General features: G+C 35.4%; 1 protein-coding gene across 1 annotated transcript in view; it reads left to right on the top strand.

The window, feature by feature from the left end:
* Positions 1 to 1,257: 1,257 nt before the first annotated feature.
* LOC133516863 (uncharacterized) overlaps positions 1,258 to 21,635 on the top strand; it is a 219,099-nt gene continuing 198,721 nt past the window's right edge. The window contains exon 1 of the mRNA XM_061849873.1: positions 1,258 to 1,636. Within this exon, the coding sequence (XP_061705857.1) occupies positions 1,405 to 1,636 (232 nt within the window). The 5' untranslated portion in view covers positions 1,258 to 1,404. The remainder of the gene's footprint in view (positions 1,637 to 21,635) is intronic.

Here is a 21,635-nt window from a genome sequence, read left to right as displayed (position 1 = left end):
TACATTTAAAAAGTGACATTTGGTGAAGTGGAACTGCTGATGCTGATCAGAATGGAACTATTCAACGACGCATAGTTCCCGCTTGGCGATTTATCGTCTTCCTTATGTTTGTTAGGCAAATTAGGTTTTCAAGACAAATCTTTGTCAAGCGCGAGATCTGATGGTAGAATCTATGAGGAATCGAGGGAACTCTTCAAATGTGAAAGGCATACATATAGTGATTTTTGTATTTTCATCAACAAATCAAACATTTCCATTTAAAAAAGTGACATTTGATGAAGTGGAGGTGCTGATGCTGATCAGAATGGAACTCTTCAACGGCGCATAGTTCCCGCTTGGCGACTTGTCATCCTTTTTATGTTTGTTAGGCAAATTAGGTTTTCAAGATACATTTTTGTCAAGCTCGTGATCTGATGGTAGAATCTATGAGGAATCGAAAAAACTCCTCAAATGTTAAAGGCATACATATAGTGATTTATGTATGTTCTTTTACAAATCAAGCATTTACATTTAAAAAACGTGACATTTGGTGAAGTGGAACTGCTGATGATGATCAGAAAAGAACTCTTCAACGACGCATAGTTCACGACTGGCGATTTGTCCTCTTCGCTGTGTTTGTTAAGTACCTAAATTAGATTTTCAAGATATTTTTTAATATAATATACTCGTAATAATCTTTCTTTCACCGGCCTCCCTCATTGAAGTCGGTTTTTTTTATAATTATTATTACAAAATTTGCACTCTAGAGGACTGATTGATAGACTGTTTTCAAAGAACAAAGACAGCCTTTCCAACTCGGAAATTTCGAGTAATACTTTTTAGTTCAGACTTCACTATTCAGAGTACCTTTTATTGCAAAGTCTTTGTATTTTAAATACGTATTTTGAAAATACCTATTTTAAATACGTATTTTGAAAATACCTATTTTGAATTTAGTATTTTTTAATAAAAACTTTACATACACAATCAAAGATTATTCCCGTAATACAAAGATTAGTCCCGTTTTTGACAAAACTCAGTTTTGATGATGGAATTCACGAGGAATCGAGGGTACTCCTCAAATGTGAAAGGCATTATAGTGGTTATGGATACACATAGTGATTTTTGTATTTTCATCAACAATTCAAGCATTCACATTTCAAAAAATGACATATGTAGAAGGGAAACTGCTGATGCTGATCAGAATGGAACTTTCCAACGACGTATATTTCCCGCTTGACGATTTGTCGTCTTCGTTTTGTTTGTTAGGCAATTAGGTTTTCAAGACAATTTTTTGTCAAGCTCGAGATCTGCAAGCATTTATATATTGCATAACAATATTGGGCTGATATTGCCTATCTACATTTATTGGGTATAATTTCATAATTTGTATATTGTTGTCCACAGATGCTCTGACAAAATGCCATGAGCACGGCTAGGATGGAGCGGGCCGGCCGGCGCAGCAAGGCCGGCTCGCTGAGCGGTCTGTCGGGCGGCTTGGCCAGCACGCCGGGCGCGGGCGTGCGCCGCCAACGCTCGCTGGAGTGGGGCGGCGACCGCTACAGCAGCAGCGACGATGACCGCCCGCCGCAGCCGCCGCCGCTCGCCGATAGAGTCTTCGCTTCGCTTCTTGCTCAAGCCACGCAGCAGTTTGATAGTAAGTTACTTCTACCCTACTCACTCATTCCTTAGTGCTTTATCCGCAACCTAAGAAATACTAAACGTAATTTGAATCTGCTTTTATTTGTTAACTCCAAACCAATCATTTGTACTCTCTTCGTAATTTATTTCTGGTATTATACATGTGCGTATATATGTCGCTAGCTTACGTGTATAAGGAAAATAATTGCAAAATGCGAGCGGTCTGCTCAGCTGGCCGTGAGTTGCATGACAATCTTATGGCCTTTAATATTTGTTCAGCGGCCGCTACGAGCTAGGATCAGCTTAGAATTTGTTATTCACCGAGTGACACGGCCGAAGGTCCGTGCTGAGCCCCCAACAAGTGGGATCATTAGTGGAGCCCGCGGAGAGGGGCGGGTGGGCGGCGAGAGGGAAGGCAATTGATAGGGGAGCGCCCTGCGGTGAGCTTATGAGGAAAACTTTACACGTAAACCCAACGCAACCTTCACTCGCGTCCTTCTGTCATGACAACTACGACTTGATGAACTCATGCAGGATATTTAAGAATGTTATCATTACATTATCATTTTTTATATTAAAAAATAGAATTTATTAAGTATATACAGGGTGTGGCCTCTAACTTGAGCAAAAAATTAAACTGTAGTAACTGTCCTCAAACTAAACAACATTTGCTCAGCAACTTTTAAAAATAACTTGTATACTTATTGATTTTTAGAACGTTTTAAAGTTTATTCCAAGATGCAATGTATCGCATCTCATATAATATAATATCATTTTTAGAGTAAGTTAAACTAACACTGTATGGACCAAGGTCTGAAATAAATGATTTTTATTGTATTTATTTATTGCGAATTTGGTTATGTTTAAAGCATGACAAGCAACGTCAATTATACTGATGACAGTGTACATTGAAGGAAATATTTATTTTGTATGAAAAATAGGAAGTCTAAACACTTCGTCATTTTTAAGTCGCTGAACTAATGTTGGTTAGTTTGAGGAGTACATTTAATTTTTTTTGCTCGTGTTATATGCCACACTCGGTATATCAATAATTTCCGGAAACAAATATCGTTCGTAGGCTGATATAACTCTTATCTGAAATATAAATTAAGTAAATACGATATCAGTAATGTAGAACAGCTCCATTCAATTTCGATTAATTTGTTCCTCTTGATGCTATAGGCCTTACATATATTAAACATCAACAAGCTAGACTGGAATAAAACGCCTAATCCTGCGCTGTACAATGCAAATGGTTTTGTAACGTCGCTTATTGTACACATAAGTAAGCGATTTTTATTTACTAGAGGCCCCGGCCCCCGTTTACTGTTCGCATCGTGTTTCCATTTAACAAAGGTACATTTATTGAACCTCTGTTTTATTATTATCTTATTAAGCGTAATTTAGTTTCATGTCTTTACTATTATTTGTGCATAAAATTGTTGCTAATGTACGCATATATCGATAATACTAAAACAGGGAGCCTTGACGATGCTTCATGTGATTCTGTGATAACAGCCATTTTGAAATTGGGAGAACCGTTGAACATTGCAATTTGAATCTTACGCCTCATACACAGACGTCACATTCGATGGGTCGAAGTAGTCAATAAAGGTATAGGTAAAGGTTTAGTTGGGATTATGATGGAAAGTCATCTGTCGAAAGGTATTCGTATCGATGAGGACAAACGCAGAGAACACTCGGTGAAAATCGACGCGACGGCTAGAACGGAATATAATGATATTATACGAATGTGTTGGGTTTACTAATGTAAGCAACAACTTTTGAATACTTAATATTAAGTCAATGAACGCCGCTGTGTTTAGTTTACAGATTTTAATTTGGTAAGGACTGGTAAAAGAGTTTGAGCTTGTTACCTTGAAATTTTCCGTCAAGTTATATTATGCATATTCGATACTATGTAGTTTATGTGAGAAAGCTTTCATATCAATGATATTCTGTGATTAAATAGATACATGTTTTATTAGGTATTATAAAAATAAAGTGAGTGAAATAGTTTATATGAATTAGACTCTTTTATTACTTGGGAGTTTTTGTATCTTGAATGTTTATTATAAAGATGCGTAAGAACGAAAAACGAAATATTCGTAACGTATTACAGGTATATTAAAAGATGGACCATTATTTATTCGATTTAAAGTTCTGTTGAAACGTGATCCTTTTACGAATCTTTTTCCTTACGTTCACCCTCTCACCTTTGCCCCGTGTACGAACTCGTGTGAATGAAGGAATGCTTCGGGGTTGGCTGTAACGGAAATGACTTTAGCGGAAGCAGATGCGGACGTGAAAGTTTGCCTCCAACGGATGTAATGCTGAAATACGCTCAATTGCCGTTGAAGTAAAAAAAAACTATCAAATCTCAATGCAAATACAGGCACGGTGTTATTAGCCTTCATTCAAATTAAATTTGTTAATTAAGTTTTAATTTTATGAAATTGTTACTGAAATAATTCCATACTAGCCCTAGCCCTGTAGATTTGTTGTTTTTTAACCGACTTCAAGATTTCAAAAGAGGAGGTTATCAATTCGGTTGTATGTTTTTTTTTTATGTTTGTTACTCCATAATTGTCACTCGTGTCAAAGAGATGATATCTAACTGTCTCTCGAAACCTGTTAGTGTCGAAATCATATTTCATAATAGGCACTTCCTTGTTAGACCCAAAATGTAGTAACATAATGGCACAGGGACCCTAGCACCTCCTAAACATGTTATTTAAAATATCGTTAGATGGCTTAAACTCGGTCCGTGTTTCATATTTCCTGACACGAGGGAAGTATTTACCATATAACGAGGAGGTAACATTATCATAAAGGTTCTTGTTATTGCGGCTCAGATATTGCACGCCTCGCCTTTCATAACATACGGTATCCAAGCTTGCCTTGCGCTTTAATTACACGAAATGTTGACTATCTTTGCTGCGTTTGATATATCGAGCTTTTATTTCTTTTAATACAGGTATTACAATTTTAAAACTAACATCTTCATGGTTATGGTTATAATAGTAACGGACTCTTTTGAACTGTAAACCTTGTTTGTGTAGGTACTTTTAATTATTTATAATTTATTAATTATTTACCTATTTATTGCCTTTCTACCGTAAGTACTAACGTCCGCGTAGTAGGTAGTCGTTGAAAACTTTCTACACAATTTTCACCTTTGTTATTGTCTTTTCTAGGCAGTACTCAGTACAAAGTAAAGATTTGTAGTGATTTAACACTTATGATTAAAAAAACGGTCTATGAGAGGGAGTCAATTCAGAAAGTACATACACAGTACATATAAAGTAATATAATAAATATCCTTACTCTACTAAATGTTAGTGGAATTAAAATACATATTTGAAACTTAGAATGTTACATACATTTTATCGTGCATTCTTAAAAAAATAGTACTATATATTATTTTTTTTGGGGCCAAAGTTATGATAGGTACGTCATTGAATTTGAAGACTAGCTTCCATTTTAGTATCGTGTGTTTTTTAAATGTTCAACAGTGGATCAGGCAAATTAAGAGTAACCAATGAGTAGTAACTAAGTGTGTGGTTACTTAATTATTTGCAACTTTATCCGTTATATTTTCCCTTATTGTCACGATCATTAAACGGGATACACAATTTCAAGATACTGAACATGGAATTATTGCGCCATGCTTCTCATGTACAGCGCACTCGTCAGCATGTTGGCGTCATGGTGCATATAAGTACATCGACTGTAAACATGCAGCTAATTGAATGAAACAATAAATGGCAGCAATTATACACTATTCGACAAACAACGCACCTTGCGGTATTTTGCTTTAGGGTATTTTCGATATGTATTTTGCCAGAGTATGTTTGTGTTTGAGACAAAAGTCATAATCTATGTACTTATGAATTAATATTTCTTACGACTTACGAGTTATGCCGAAGGTAATTTGGGATTATTTCTAAAACACATACAAACGAATTTTCCTTGTGGGATTAATTCGAATACTGAGATGATTGTGCGTTACTCAGTAATACTTTGAAAATAACAAACAAACGTTAAAACAACCAAACTATAAAATAACAGGTGAGTCCAGAGTTACATGACATGGGATATATTCAAAAGTCCTATATGATATTGAAGTGGAAAGGCAGGTGAAGTGGCGTCTTAGCAAGTGTTGCCTGGGGTTTTTGCTCGAGAATTCTCGAGCCGAGAAATCACGAGAAATTTGTCCTTCGTCGAGACGGGAAAAAAAGCTCAATGGCTCGAGAACTCTTAAATTAATCTCTTGTGATAATGATAAGTATGTAAAATGTATAATTGTTGGTGCAATAAAGAATATTTACTTACTTACTTAAGTAAAAAGAAAACACGCGTATAACACGTCATATGTCTATAATGTATTTATTTAGGTAATGAAGTAAATGTAAACAATGTTTTTTTTTTAAGTTTTCAATGAGTGAGTGAGTTAGTGAATCAGTGACGAAATCGGGGTTTTTAGATATGAAAGCAATGCAATTGAAATGTTTTATGCTTAATAAGTCCACTATATTGACACTATATCCCGAGAATTTTGTTTATTTGGTATAATCCAAACCCAAGTTATGAGGGTTCAAAAAAACGACGAAGCACTTCAAGAAAAAGTTAGGTTTGCTCGTTTTGGCGGGGGCACTATGAATTACGAAGGTGGTAAAACTTCTGTGAGTTTGTCACATCAAGTTAAATTAATTAACTTGAATATTCTTGCCTCAATAATAAAATACCATATTCAGGTTTGTTTACACATAGCATATTACATCGCCGGCGCGCATATTTTTTGTTGTTGAATTTTTGATTATTAAGTGAGTAAGTTATTAAGTAAGTTTGATTATTTATGGTAACAACAAATATACCATTTGTTTGCGTATTGATCTCACCTATGACTTCTGTGAGTCTGATTTGTAATAAAGCAAAAAATTAAAATAACACGGTGTTTTTTATATACTTTCAAATTTCTCGAGATACTCGAGAAATCCTGGTCAAGAATTCCTGTGCCTCGAAAAATAAAAATGTTCGAAAAACCTAAAACCCTTGGGTTGCCAGAGTAAACATAAATTGATTCTAAGTTAGTAGAAATTAGGGATTTTCGACTTTACCCTATTTACGCAGTTAGCTTAATGCACTTTATACGGGAAGTTTGTACAATACAAATGTTGGATTTCCATGTGTACGTAGGTTCTTATAATATATCATCATGTCAGCCTTTTATCGCCCACTGCTGAGCATAGGCCTCTCTTCCAGTACGCCACTTGTCCCGATCCTGAGCTAATCGCATCCAGAAGTGTCCCGCAATATAGCAGGCGTTTAACTAATATGGCGTGCCTGTAAGCTCAATTTACAAGGGGACAAAACAAAAGCAAGCAAAAGATTCCGAAATTGAACCACGAGCTTAGCGAGTGGTTTGAGAAGTGGAACCTTGAGCGTTGAGAGGGTTTCTAGGCACGAGGGTTAAGTAAACTTTACTTCCGAGTAAAACACAAAATGTTTCACCACCAACGCGAGAAACATATTGGCAGGCTATGAAATACCAAAAAAAAAACAAACCAAATCAAATCAAAATGAACGTAATAAAAAATCTATCATTCAACATCATCGATTTAAAGTAAATTCTACCAGCTAACATAAGAAAACAACTCAAAATTTGCATCTGATTACTTTGCCCCACATGTGGATAAAATCCAACTTTCTCATTCGTTTTTGAACTTTACCAGTTGGTGTGGAGAAAAGTTACTTTATTGACTCATCAGCAAACTTGAATGTTATTTTGCTTGACAAAAACACTATTAAATAGTACGCTAAAATATACATGCGAAGCGAAACGGATTTTAATGAATATAGTACATTACGATACAAGTGCGAAAAATAGGAAATTCGAAACGAGTGGCGGGTGTTTTAAATCGTCACGAGTTGCGAATTACCTATATTCGCACATGTATCGTACAACGTTTTACAGTACATATGGCCCTTTAAATGTTCGACACAGTAACGTAATATGCTAATTTTCGCACTAGTGCGGTAAAGTAGCACCATATGTACTGTAAAATATTTTTTAATACAGTTACTCAAAAATTGCTATTTTACGTAGCTGTTTAGCGTGCCGAAAGTTGGATTTCGCGAACTAGTGCTTTTTACTTTTCCACGTGTTCCAATTCATGACTACTTATTGATGAGTGTTAATGTTAGTTTCCTTTAAAAGTTGTAATCAACATAAAAACCTACTGTTAATGGAAAAATAATAAATTTAAGCATATTTCATATATTATTACTAACCTTTTCATCATTATAACACGTTTATTTTTTAATATTGAATATTGAAAAACCGTTCTTAATAAGTTGTCTGAATGGAACGGAATAGCTGCCGAAACGCCTGTCAAAGCATAGGCGTTTTTTCTCACCGCAAGAATGTTTTAAGTTTCCAAAGGCAACATTCGATATTGTTTTCATACAATTTATTTATTTAAACTTTATTGCACAATACATGAAGAGTACAAATGGCGGACTTAATGCCAGAAGGCATTCTCTACCAGTCAACCATGAGCCAAACCGAAAAATCCTAATTGATGCAGGGTCAGAATACAGAGTAAAATGACAAAAAAATATCACAAAATTATATAAAATTATACGTACATAAATAATATAACTTGGTTAGGTTAGCTTGTGAGAGATTGCTGTAACACACAACAGCATAATCCAGGATGGGCAGAACGAGGGCTTGGACAAGAAGAGTCTTGGTGCAGGTCGGGAGAAAATGTTTAAACCGATAAAGTGCTCTTAGAGTATTGGTCACTCTACGACATAATCTAATCTAATTTAAATATACGATACGCAAATGTAAATAACGATACTTAGGTAATAATACTGTAATACTTTATATTTACAATTGTTTCTGTCTTATAGTACTTGTTGTCTTTCTTATTTTTTCGCAACTGTATTAAAAACGTCGTTCGCTACACGTGCGGGAATGTCATTCTTCACTCGTCACGAGTCTTGCCACTCGCCTACGGCTCGTCGCAAGATATCTCGGTACTCGTAAAGTAATGACATACTTTCCGCACTAGCATCGAAATGTACTATTGACTTTGTAATCGGATTTTGTGCTCAATTGCTCATCCTCTGATTACTCATACTAGTGTGATTAATATACCCGAGCGATGATATTTGCGCCGCTTTAATGCATGGCCTGGCAGCCGATCAATGTAGCTGCGGATGCTTGTCCACGTGAGCTCGAAGCCGATAGTACGCATCCGTTAATTAGCCCAGTAACGACAACACTAATTAATGATGACAATGTTCCCTGCCTTTTATTTGTTAAGTTTTTACGAAAACCACTTGAATATGACGCACTAACGCGGAGAAGAAATAAAGCTTCATCGAGAATTGATTTTCGCGACGTTCCTTCCTGATGTAAGGTAACTTAAGTAACTAGGTATTGGTTATTTTATAAAAATGACTAAGTCACTTCACTGCTATTGTTATTAGCTAGCATTGTAAATTTTTAAACACTTGTCTTTGGTGGTGTAGTCATGTCACAAATGCTGAAGATGCTAGTTCCTTCCATCCCAGTTCATATATCTATTTTACAGTACATATGGGGCTACTTTATAGCACTAGTGCGAGAAGTAGCATATTACGTTACTGTGTCGAACATTTAAGAGCCCTTAATCCTTGGAGAGCTCTCCGATTTCACGAAATAACGCTCGATAGATGGCGTTGGCGCTCGGTACGCGAGCGCCGGCAACGCGACGCGCGTTTCAATGCAGACTAGAATAATCTTGATAGTTTTCAATATAATTTCAAGCAACATTAATTTTAGTGTCATATGATATCATATGGGCACTCTTTATTTTATTGTATATGCACAGTAGTTTTTTTTTTTATGTACACTACTACTAAGTGTACAGACTACAGAGTGTACTATAACCCTTGCTCTTTATTCTGTCTCTTTCACACCAATGGAAAATGAAGAAGTTAGTAAATGACTGCAGGTATAAATAAAGTATATTAGTGCGATAGAGAGACAGATAGTGTTTCGTTGTCGTATCGTAAACGATTGGCATGTTGGCCACACACTTGCTTGGTGCCTAGCCAAAATACCAATCGTTTGCGTATATTAGTGCGATAGAGAGACAGTAGTGTTTCGTTGTCGTATCGTAAACGATTGGCATGTTGGCCACGCACCCATGATACCTAGCCAAGAAGCCAATCGATTGCGCATATTAGTGCGATAGAGAGACAGATAGTGTTTCCTTGTCGTATCGTAAACGTTTGGCATGTTGGCTACGCACCCATGCTGCCCAGCCAAGATGCCAATCGTTTGTGCATATTAGTACGAGAGAGAGACAGATAGTGTTTCGTTGTCGTATCGATTGGCATGGTGGCTACGCACCCATGCTGCCTAGTCAAGATGCCAATCGTTTGCGCACATTAGTGCTATAGAGTTTCAGTGTTATTTGAAATCACGTTAGGGTTTGTATTATTATTTATGACCCGAATGAAGTCCATCCAAGTTCTTATGATGGAGTCAGGAGTTGGTCACCAGAACTCCTAATCTACTCATTATAATTCCATCGTGCTTGGGCTCAAAAGATTTGCCCTGACGAACACCATCGATCTAGATGAGGTCCAGGGTCTCATGACGGAGTCAGGAGTTGGTCACCAGAACTCCCCAGAACTCCTAAACTACTCATCATAACTCCATCGAGTTTGGGCTCAATAGATTTACCCTGATGAGCACCATCAATCTAGATGAAGTCCAGGGTCTCATGATGGACTCAGGAGTTGGTCACCAGAACTCCTAGTCTATTCATCATAACTCCATCGTGTTTGGGCTCAAAAGATTTGCCCTGACGAGTACCATCGATCTAGATTAAGTCGAGGGTCTCATGATGGACTCAGGAGTTGTTGGTCACCAGAACTCCTAATCTATTCTTCATAATGGTAATTTGATGGTGCTTGTCGGGGTAAATCTATTGAGCCCAAACACGATGGAGTTATGATAAATAGATTACGAGTTCTGGTGACCAACTCCTGACTCCATCATGAGACCCTGGGCCTCATCTAGATCGATGGTACTCGTCAGGGCTAATCTTTTGAGCCAAAACACGATGGAATTATAATGAGTAGATTAGGAGTTCTAGTGACCAACTCCTGACTCCATCATGAGACCCTGGACTTTATCTAGATTGATGGTGCTCGTCAGGGCAAATCTATTGAGCCCAAACACGATGGCGTTATGATAAGTAGATTAAGAGTCCTGGTGACCAACTCCTGACTCCATCATGAGACCCTGGACCTCATCTAGATCGATGGTGTTCGTCAGGGCAAATCTTTTGAGCCCAAACACGATGGGATTATAATGAGTAGATTAGGAGTTCTGGTGACCAACTCCTGACTCCATCATGAGAACTTGGACTTCATCCGGGGCAAAAATAATAATGCAAATGCAAACCCTAACGTAATTTCAAGTAAAAATGCGTTTTTCAGAAAATCGCAGCCAAATAACACTAGACCCTACTCATAGTGTTGTGTTCCTGCCGGTGAGTAAGGTTGCCAGAGCTCAACGAGGGGCGGGAGGGGATTAGAGTCGGCAACGCGCATGTAACTCCTCTGGAGTTGCAGGCGTACATAGGCTACGGATACTGCTTACCATCAGGCGGGCCGTAAGCTTGTTTGCCACCGACGTAGTATAAAAAAAGGACCACTGAAAATCCATCAATAAGCGAGAGTCTGTTAAGCATAGTGTAAAAAATGAACTTTTATTAAGATTTTCTAATCGCAGTATATAGCACTTCTCGGAACTCCGTAGCTGATTACGATCGAAACGAATGCCTGACAATCGAGCACAGGTCCGTCCTCTAAGCGCGCTCCGCGCGGACTGAGAGCGGGGCGTCGCTGCTGCGTGATTTATACGTGTTTTAAAAAAATATAAATTTACGGCAATGTAGGTCCCATAGTTATGATTTTTTTTTTATAGGTTAACATAAAGTTACAGTTTGCTATAATATTATTTTTAAAGCAAAATATGCGTACAATTTCCGAAAAAAAAAATATAATAAAACCCTGTTTTCGCCAAAAAAATGAAGAAAACTCGGAAGGTATTTTATCAGTTTTTTCAAATGAATCTTCGATTGTTAATCATTCCAGCCCCTCGTACGAGATATGTTGAATCAAACTGTAGTCATTCATGTACCAAATGATTCTTGTTTACAGCAAAATTGAGAACCGAAACGCCACATCTCACTGCAAAATTTGGAAAAGGCTCCCAAAAAAACTCATTAAAAAAGAGGTTTAAAAGAGAAAATGAAAATTTGAACTGTTGGAGCCGCTAGTTTAGGAAACGATTATTTAAGTACGTTACCAGTTTTTGAATAAATACTAATAGTTACGTCGTAATCTTGAATGAAAAAGGAAGCATTTCACAAAATACGCTCGTCTGTAGGAATAAGGACTCTTAAAGGGCCATATGTACTGTAAAACGTTGTACGATACATGTGCGAATACGTAATTCGCAACTCGTGTCGATTTAAAACACTCCCTTCGGTCGTGTTTTAATTTATCGCCACTCGTTTCAAATTTCCTATTTTTCGCACTTGTATCGTAATGTACTATTAGTTTATAATTTAAATCGTAGCGTCTCCGCTTATAATAACACATTAAAATCAAAAGATATTTATCATTTGATTTATTTTCTAGTTACAGATAATGAAATTAAAGATGGATCAATACATTACGACTATTGGGCAATTACGATAGGAAACAAGTTTCCTGTTATAATATAAATTAGCTTTCATATAAATAATACAACGAGATCTTGGAGCAACTTTGAGTGGTACAGAACATAAAACTACTTCCCGCAGTTCCATCTACCAAACATTAGTAAAAAGTCATGTACGATTGGATATTTATTATGATTTACTATTAAACTATTGAAGTTTTTACTTTACGATACTGTTTTAATAATCTTTCATCCTTATTTTAATCATTGTTTAATAACAACATTTAAAAAATAAATAGGTACCTATGTAACAAGTTCAATGGATATTTCAATATTGTTTAAATCGGCTTGATTTGACAAATTATCTTGTTTCAATATTTATTACAAAGTAAAAATATTGGTATGATATGATATGATATTTATCGGTAAATATTTACATTTACAAGTCATTTTATATACAATAGTTAAGGGCAATGTTGTAAGTAGATTCCTTGTATTTTCAATTTAAATGTTGTGTATTCAAACGTATGTTACGCAAGTAACGTTTGATTACTAAAAGTAAAATTGTAGACTAATTTTAGAACTCTGCTGAATTAGTTGATTTCTTAGGATTGTTATATTATTTATTACTAATATGTTTGCTGAATAGTATTGTACTACTGAGTAGAATTAACAGGCTTGTAAATTATAGTTAATCTAAAAAAATCAAAAGCGTCCCAGATCAAAATTAAAAAAGCAATACGCCGCAGGCAAATTGCAAACCAAGATTGAAAACCATAAGGCGGTGGCTAGTTTCCAATTCATTTCGTATTTTTCCTTACACAAACGATATCGGTGGTGTTATTAGAGGCAAGGCCGGTAAGTACGCAATATCTCCGCTCGCTCGGCAAGAATCTTCGGCGAGGCGAGACGAAGCCTCGTACCTGTGGCTGTAAAAGGTTCTATGTATCTATTACCTTCATACATACTTACTCTCTTTTGACTTAAAGTGGCAGCGTTATTGCATGGAAATACTTCTGCGTGCAACTTCATTGAGTCTCTTCCGTATAAAGGTTTCCGCGCAATGTCCCGAGGTTATTGTTTTTCAAAAACGGGGTACTTATATTACATTCCCGGAATCGGAGCAGTTGGTTTACTTAAGTTTGCTATTAAATTAATCTGGTTTAAGTTTTGTTATACAGGTTATTGAACTCACACTAAGGTAAAGTAAATAATTTTTAGCTAATAAACTTTTTCTTATCAATCTAAACATTTTAAACGATCAATGGAAGGCATGTAAATGTTTAGATGTGATTTTACGATTCTATTAATTGTTATATGAAAACCTGTATTAAGTATATTTCACAGGTATTAAGTAACACATCGTTTCCGGTTTTATTGGTACGTGAAGTAAAAAAAATGATGAATGCTGTCTGCGACAGGTATTTTCGTAATGTCATGGGCGGTTGATATTAAAATATACTTACTGAAATCTATGAATGTTATAAGAATATACTGCCTTTTACTTTTAGAAATACATGCTATAATTGACAATATTGAGTCACCGTGCTTCGGAAGTTAGTCATAAATACGAGTTAGGGCGGACTCCGGTTGATTGATTGATTATTTAGTAAAATTTCTATCACGGTTAAAGTATAATAATCAGTAAATTGACCAAATAATTTATTCTTCTGGAATTTTAATGATATATGGTGAAAAACTAATAAAACAGTTTTTTTGTGAAATGCTAATAAAGTAGTTTTTTCGTATTGTAAAGTAATATATATATAAATAGTCTTCCTCGCCGTATCCGACGGCGGCGACTCCTCCAACTGTTTTTAATCGGAAACATGAAATGCTCTAACGTGACTCGCGAAGCCCAATTGGTTTTGAAAATGCGATCATAATATGGTTCGCAATAAAGCTGGCCAGCCGGGTTGTAGGTATACGAGGGCTACGGTCGCGTCTTACTGAGATGGCGCTTAGCATTCAAGTCTTCCAAGCGCCGCTGCTCGTATTGCTCTATTCTTTTATGAACAGTTGCGCGCCATTCTACCCATCGCAAGTTTCTCCCAGGAATCACTCGGTATACCGCAAGTGACGGTCGAGGTGATGCTTGAGGACGTCTTTATGGCGCAAGTACTGACCCCCTGTTTCCTCTTTCCGCTAGAGAGTTCTGAGTAGAATACAGCTTTGGGTAATCTGTTATTACCCATGCACACGACGTTGGCCACGAATATATTTTTTATACGAATACATTGCATAATGTTTCTATAAAAAATATATTCTTTGACCTACGAGTTTGTGATAGCAATGTCTCTTATTTCTATTGTTTGTCAGTAAGTATAGGCCTTTTACTTAGCATTTAGTAGTAGTATTAGTAAAACACTTTATTGTACAAAAATGAAAACAAAACAGGAAAAACACTCGTCATTAGTACAAAGGCAACCTTACCCCTTTGAGGAACTCTTCCAGTTAACCTTTTGGCTTTGAGCGATTGGGGGAGAATTGGAGACTGTAGACATCCGTATCTACTGTACCAAATGGCGCAAAAAAAGAAAAAGTCTTTAGTTTACCAATAACCTATATATATATATATACAATGGTACTTATATGACCTACAACAAAAATACAACTATATTCTATAATATATAATACATTATAAACTAAGTTGGTCCGAAAGTGTTTAAATTTTAATTTTAGATATATTGTCGACCATTTTGATTTACTTAATCGAGTAAGATTATTCTACCTTAAATAGTAATTATTCTACCTTCTTATTCAGTCGTTACCTCATGACATCATGTCCTTCTGTTGATTTTATCTTATTTTGTTATTACTTGCCCATGCATCTTGGCCGAAACGTTACTAAATTCAGGAGAGACAAAAGGAACGAGTACAAATATAATGTACTGTGTACAATATTAAGGTACGAGTATACACTTAGGCAATATTGTGCCCGCTCGTGTCAATTGTAAACAGCATGGCCGAATTGCGGTGGCGTGGCAAATGGATCAATTTATTTAGCTGAAAGCTTTTGCCGCCGGTGATATGTCATATGTTCTGTGCATCTTTAAATACCTTACCACTAGATAATGTTCATTAACACAGGAAACTTAAACATAAAGATCCCCCTTAGTCATAAACGCGCTACAAGCCTCATTTAACTAATAGTCGGTTGTCTTTGTCTGTCATTTTGACTTATGTATTTGTAAGAAAAGGATAAAACACATATTAACTAATTGAGGTTTGTAGTTCGTTTATGAATACGAGTAAAACCCCATTTAGATGCTTCAAGAACTTGAATACGATTTTCGTTACATTGCGGTATGTCGTCTGAATTTATTGTACTCTGTAGTTAGCACGTAGTTAGCGATGTGTCTAATATTGCATGAAAGTTCTTGGACCGTCTAAATATGGCTTATGGGGGCCAAGTAGGTCTCATTTAACGGCCTTCTAACCTAGTCGGTAGTAACTAGTAACCCTGTCCACGGGTTTGAATTCTGGTAAGATCATTTATATTACGGATGTTATTCTTACGGATTCTTTTTGTTACTTACTATAATTTATACTCTCTACCGTTTTATATCCAGTGACATGTAACGAAGCCATACGATAAATAATAATATCTAATTTATGCAAATTTATAAATCCGATACTTGCCTGTACGTAGTGTAAGACGATTTCCTTGACAAATTTCATAGTTATAGGTTAACTGGAAGTACCCTATAAAATTTGATTTCCCTGAGAGTGTTGAAATTTGACATATACGTTTTTTGCTGCATAAACGGCCGTATCTTTTTTACGTTAACACATAAGTTTGGTTTTTTTCTCAGCTTCAAGGGACTACTTGAGTAGGTATATGGTTTTAATTTCATTTTGCTACCTCCACGCGTTCCCGATATAAAAGGTATTGACAAACCGACAGACAGACGGACGGATGGATAGACGGGCGGATGGACGGACGGACAGCAAAATGATTCTACAAGCGTTCCTTTTTTTTCTTTTGAGGTACGGAATCCTAAATAGGTAAAATCATCCTTGTCCTTCAGAACATTGTAGCCTTTTTTATTTATTCTGAATAATCCTACAAAGGATAGATTTTGTCCCATTAAATTCAACACAGACTTCATTTTGTCTTACTACTTTAATAAATGGATATTAAGTTTTGGTTTTTCTCGTACTTACAAAATTATCCTTCTTTTCGATATTTTTAACTACTTAAACTAACTCAAAACCTCTATCAAACTCAAAGTAAAGCATGAAATCGTTTAAACACAATTAGCAAAGTGTGGATTTTGTGGGTAAACTACGAGTAGTAATAAGTAAACAATACGGAAATTGATCTGCAATAAAGTCTGAATCAGAGAAGACCTTATTTCAATTACAGAGATCAATTCCTATACAATTCTAAGAATACAATTGAGCAAACATATTCTTTCAAATTAATATAGTCTCAGAAAATCGAGGTTTGTTTTGTTTCACTGTCGCACCAGCTATCGAGGTTTCCCACTTACGGCCCGATTCAAAGAATGATTAAGACAAGTTAATGATCTTGGAAAGATTTTTAAATGATCGATAACTAAACGACATGTCGAAATTGACGTTTATTTCGATTCCGCTGTGATACCAATAAGATCTATCTACGATATTTCTAACGTCAAAGTGACATTGGTTTACCGAATCGAGCTGCTTCTGTCAATATACGACATACAAACGATATCTAAATGAGAACTTATCTAAACCAGAACTTATCGTTATCGTATCTCATTCTTCGAATCGGGCTGTTAGTTTTACTGTACCTATATTCTGGTTGTTGCTATGTGTTGAATATATATTAGTATGACATATTACTGTTCAAAGCATAGGAATTAAGCAATCTCCCTAACAACATAAAATAAATATATAATAAAAAAAAAACTTTCGTTATTATTTTTTTCAACTTGCGAAATCACATTGAAAATTAACAATATGATTACAAAATATAAACAGTAGTTAAGTAGTAGTGATAGTAGTTGTGGAAAGAAGGGAGGCCTTGCCCGGCAGCGGGGTTAGAGGACCCCGGCAAGCAAATAATAATAAATAAATAAACAGTATAAATATACTTGCATTGCCATCCTGTACAGCTACAAAGCATACAAGTCGTGCTGTAGCGTTTATCCGTTATGTTCCAGGCCTGCACCGGCGTGCGACCGACGCGACATGCAGGCAGCCATTGCGATTGTGCCTATATTGCCACAGATAAGCCGACCTTCCATCGAAGTACTATAACCAGTTTCATTTGAACATAGAGGTTGTTTCTGTTTTAAAATTATTGTAAAGTTTTCATCTTGTTTTGATACGACCTTGATTCGTGTCATTAGGCATGTCACGCCAAACCTAGCCGTGCCGCTAAATCTCACAGTTTCAAGTTCAACCGAAAAATACAGCTATTTATAGCCGTTACCGTAACGAACGCCGAACGTAACGAACGTAATGTTATATAAAAAAAAAATACTAATATTATATTATTTTAATGTTATTAGAATAATTATTCACATTATATAGATACCATTGTATTTCTACAACACGCCTAACACACGATTCTACGGACTACGGCGTAGCACACGTGTTATTGGTTACTCTTCGGTCTACACCATTGCCGACGTACCTAATAATATATATGAATACATATATGATATTGTCCTCTCCGTTGCTTCAGGCCCAATTCGAAGATGAAGTTTTAATTTTGATACTGTTATGATGCTAATCTTCTCAATGTATCTTGCTCGCGGATTAGTGTGTGAACTCTGAAAGTAGTATTAGTAAGTAGTACCTAACATATAAAAATTAATAATTAATTTAACACACTTACTCCTGTAAATATCTTAAGCTGCAAAATAAGAATAAATGAAAGAAACTAGCTTAATAGTTTATCAAAATATTAAGTATTATCATTTAAGTGCAGTTTTATATATCTCATACTGGTAAATATATATCATAATGTGTTACAAGTAAATGGACCAATCAATAAATTTTTAATTTTAAATCGTCAACAACAATGTACCAATAGAACCCAATTTAAAGGAAAGAAAAAACCGGACAAGTGCGTGTTGGGTCAAGTACAATGGAGGGGTCCGTACCTTCATACGATACAAAAATAGAAAAAGGGCGTAGCCTCCCGGCGGTTACATCATTTTAATAAGACGAGTTTTTTTTTTTTAAATAAGCTCATCAGTGGGTCAACCGATCATGTTCAAAATACTTTTCGTGAAAAGTATTTTATTCAACTTTATTTCTTCATTTTATTTATATTTTTTATACACCTGGTGCAAACGGTAAAGAGAGGGACACACATTATTTTTGACTTTAAAAGTAATTATTTTAAAAACTAAGAGTCGGACTAAAATAACTCTGCATGGCATCTGTCATGACAAAATGTGGCCATCATTAATATCAAAGTTCTATAAAAATATAACCTTTATGTAGTAATAGTGACACTCCTGACTTTGTTCTAATCAAATCGGTGCAAAGTTAACTAAAATAAAAATAAAGTTTATTTAAGAAAATATATTTACTTTTTTGAAAATCCATATATCTTATATTTAAAGACCCTTTGAAATTATGTGTTACACGTTGACATTAACCTTTTTTTTTAGATTTATGGAGTGCCTCAAAACTTAGTAGCGGCTCGCAAAATACACATATGTTCCAAATTACATCCAAATATAGGTACCTTATTATTTTTGAGATAAATAACTGCAACCTACAAAGAGACAGCCGAACGACAGAGGGACAAACAGACGGAAGGAAACTATTAAGTTTTCGTTTTTGTCATTTTGGCTACGGAAACCTAAAAAAAAAATAGCGGAATCCAGAAAAAAATATTATAATGTCAATTTTCGAATTTTAACTGTCGTGACACATACTAACAATGTAACATTGAGCTCATTTTATGGATTAACTCACGTGTTTTTTATCACTAAACACACATGAGTTAATTGGCTACCCAGGTTTTGGCAATTGCATTTATAAATGTTGCCATGTCTATTGACTTATAAAAGAGCCCTGATGTCTACTTGCAGAATAGGTGAATTTTTATCTTGAATTTTATTTTCATAAAATAAATTTTGAGCTCCCGCGTATTAATTTACGATGACGGCTTTAAAAGGACTGAAGGTGGCGTTGACCGCGTGACAGATCAGTATTAGCCAGTCCGCCTGGTAATGTGTTGTGTATATTTTTTTCACATCACGTATTCAGAAGTGGGCTTTTTCGTCCCTACTGGAAGGGATCAAAGTTTTCTGTTTAAGAATATTTTATTGCCAGTATAAAATATTAACACAATAAAATATGAAAATAGTATGCATCGACTACTTATAATCAATTATGTGCTTACTATTTTTCTGTCCTGTACTAACTACCCATTACCCCAAACTGCGACTAAAGACCAATCCGCTATTGTATTCAGGTCGTTGTTTATCTTCTTTAGGGCTATAGTCATTTCTTGTGGTTTAAAGGAGTGATAAAGTTGTGTGTCATCTGCGTACAGATGTACATCACAGTATTTGAGTCAGCACCAGGTCAGCGGTGTACAATATAAATAGCAACGGACTTAAAACAGATCCCTGGGGTATAAAACTAAGTAAAAGTAGATGTCTAAGTAAATAAAAGCAAACCACACTGTTATGTAAACAAGCAATTGAAACAGACTTAATTGTCAGTATTACCTTAAATTCTCAATACTGCTTGATAACACTAAGTTAACTGTATAAATTTGGCATAATTTGTGTTCAAGGCATTTATTTACGTTGATTCAGAATTATTTGAAACTGCTAAAATAATCACTAGATGCTTCTTGTGTTACTAGTATGATAAAAAAAATAATGAACAAATATAACTGAAAATAAAAACTTTTTATTAGAGTTAATAATCCTATTTATTCACCTTATCATTAACCACTAATAAATACAATCACTAATACTTATAGTTCACCAATATATGGCTGAATTAATTATTTAATAATTAATTCATCAATTTAATCAAGTGAGTACATAAACATGAAAATAATCATCAATATAGTATTTACTTAACTTTCAATATTCCTGTGGCGACGATTAACTCAGTGCTGCCGCGCAAAGAAGAATGCTCCAAATGAATTGGGTCGGGCCCTTTTATATCCACTGATAACCAGCCACTCGCAACTGGTTCATCATGCCACTAGCTTGTCATGTACCTTATCTATTTATCGAATAATGCAGAATAAAATGATTACAACATCTTTTCAACAAACTCCGTTATACATAATTACTAATTAGTAATATTAATACATATAATCACTTCAAAATAGTTTACAAATCTTATTAGTAGATTAACTACTATTTTAAGTTACCACTACATTTATTTTATCAACAGGTGGTTTCGTATCGTACCCACATAAATCACAAATTGTGCAAACTTCCCGTAATGTTGATTTAAGTGTTTAAATAGCACAAAATTTCATTGAAATTGGACGTCAAAGAGACACAGGCTAGTTTTATACGTAATACAATTTTTACATAGGTTAATAATAATCTAACAAGTACATCCCGGTGACATATATATTGAGATAATTTAGGTATATTGCCGTGAACCTAAAATGTTGACTTTTTATTAGACCCCAGATCAAAAAGCCGTACTGTTATAACATCCAGTAAAACACTACAAGGAAAAGAAAGGCATTTTAATAATAATTTATAGGATAAGTCAAGTAGAATTGGATTGGAAAGTAAATACTTTCCTGACAGTCCGGGTTAAATGCGATTCCATTGCATTTGTGGTGGATAGGGCTCCGCTGGTTTCAATTCACTTTAGAAGATATTTTATTCTTCGAATGATATTGAAATTTACGTAAGTATTTTTTTCTCTCAATATTATGTTAATGATCCTACCTACGTTACAAAGACACGGAGTTTCTGCAACAGCATGAGTTACGAACCCGCCAGGAGACAAAGAAAATTCTTTGGAACAACTCCTAAGTATATAAACATCTAAAATTATTCCTTTTATAATTCAAAAATAATTCATCTACTTAACTTTTTTCTTTTATGCTAAAATTCTTTGAAGTCGAAGAAAGCTCCCAAAAAGTAATTTTATTAATTACAAGTCAGGAATTCAACAAAGTTCCACGCCGGAGAGGTCCTTTTCTTTCGTAGCGATCCATTATCTTATGAAGATTTAGAAATTCCTGCGGTGCGGAGATATACGTGCCGCCGTCTGGAGGCGGTTCATTGCCGGGAAACCTTTTAACCTTGTGTATTAAATTGTACGCTTAAGTGAG

The sequence above is a fragment of the Cydia pomonella genome, chromosome 4 (assembly GCF_033807575.1).
Source record: "Cydia pomonella isolate Wapato2018A chromosome 4, ilCydPomo1, whole genome shotgun sequence".
NCBI lineage: Eukaryota > Metazoa > Arthropoda > Insecta > Lepidoptera > Tortricidae > Cydia > Cydia pomonella.
This window is presented reverse-complemented; position numbering and strand designations above follow the sequence as displayed.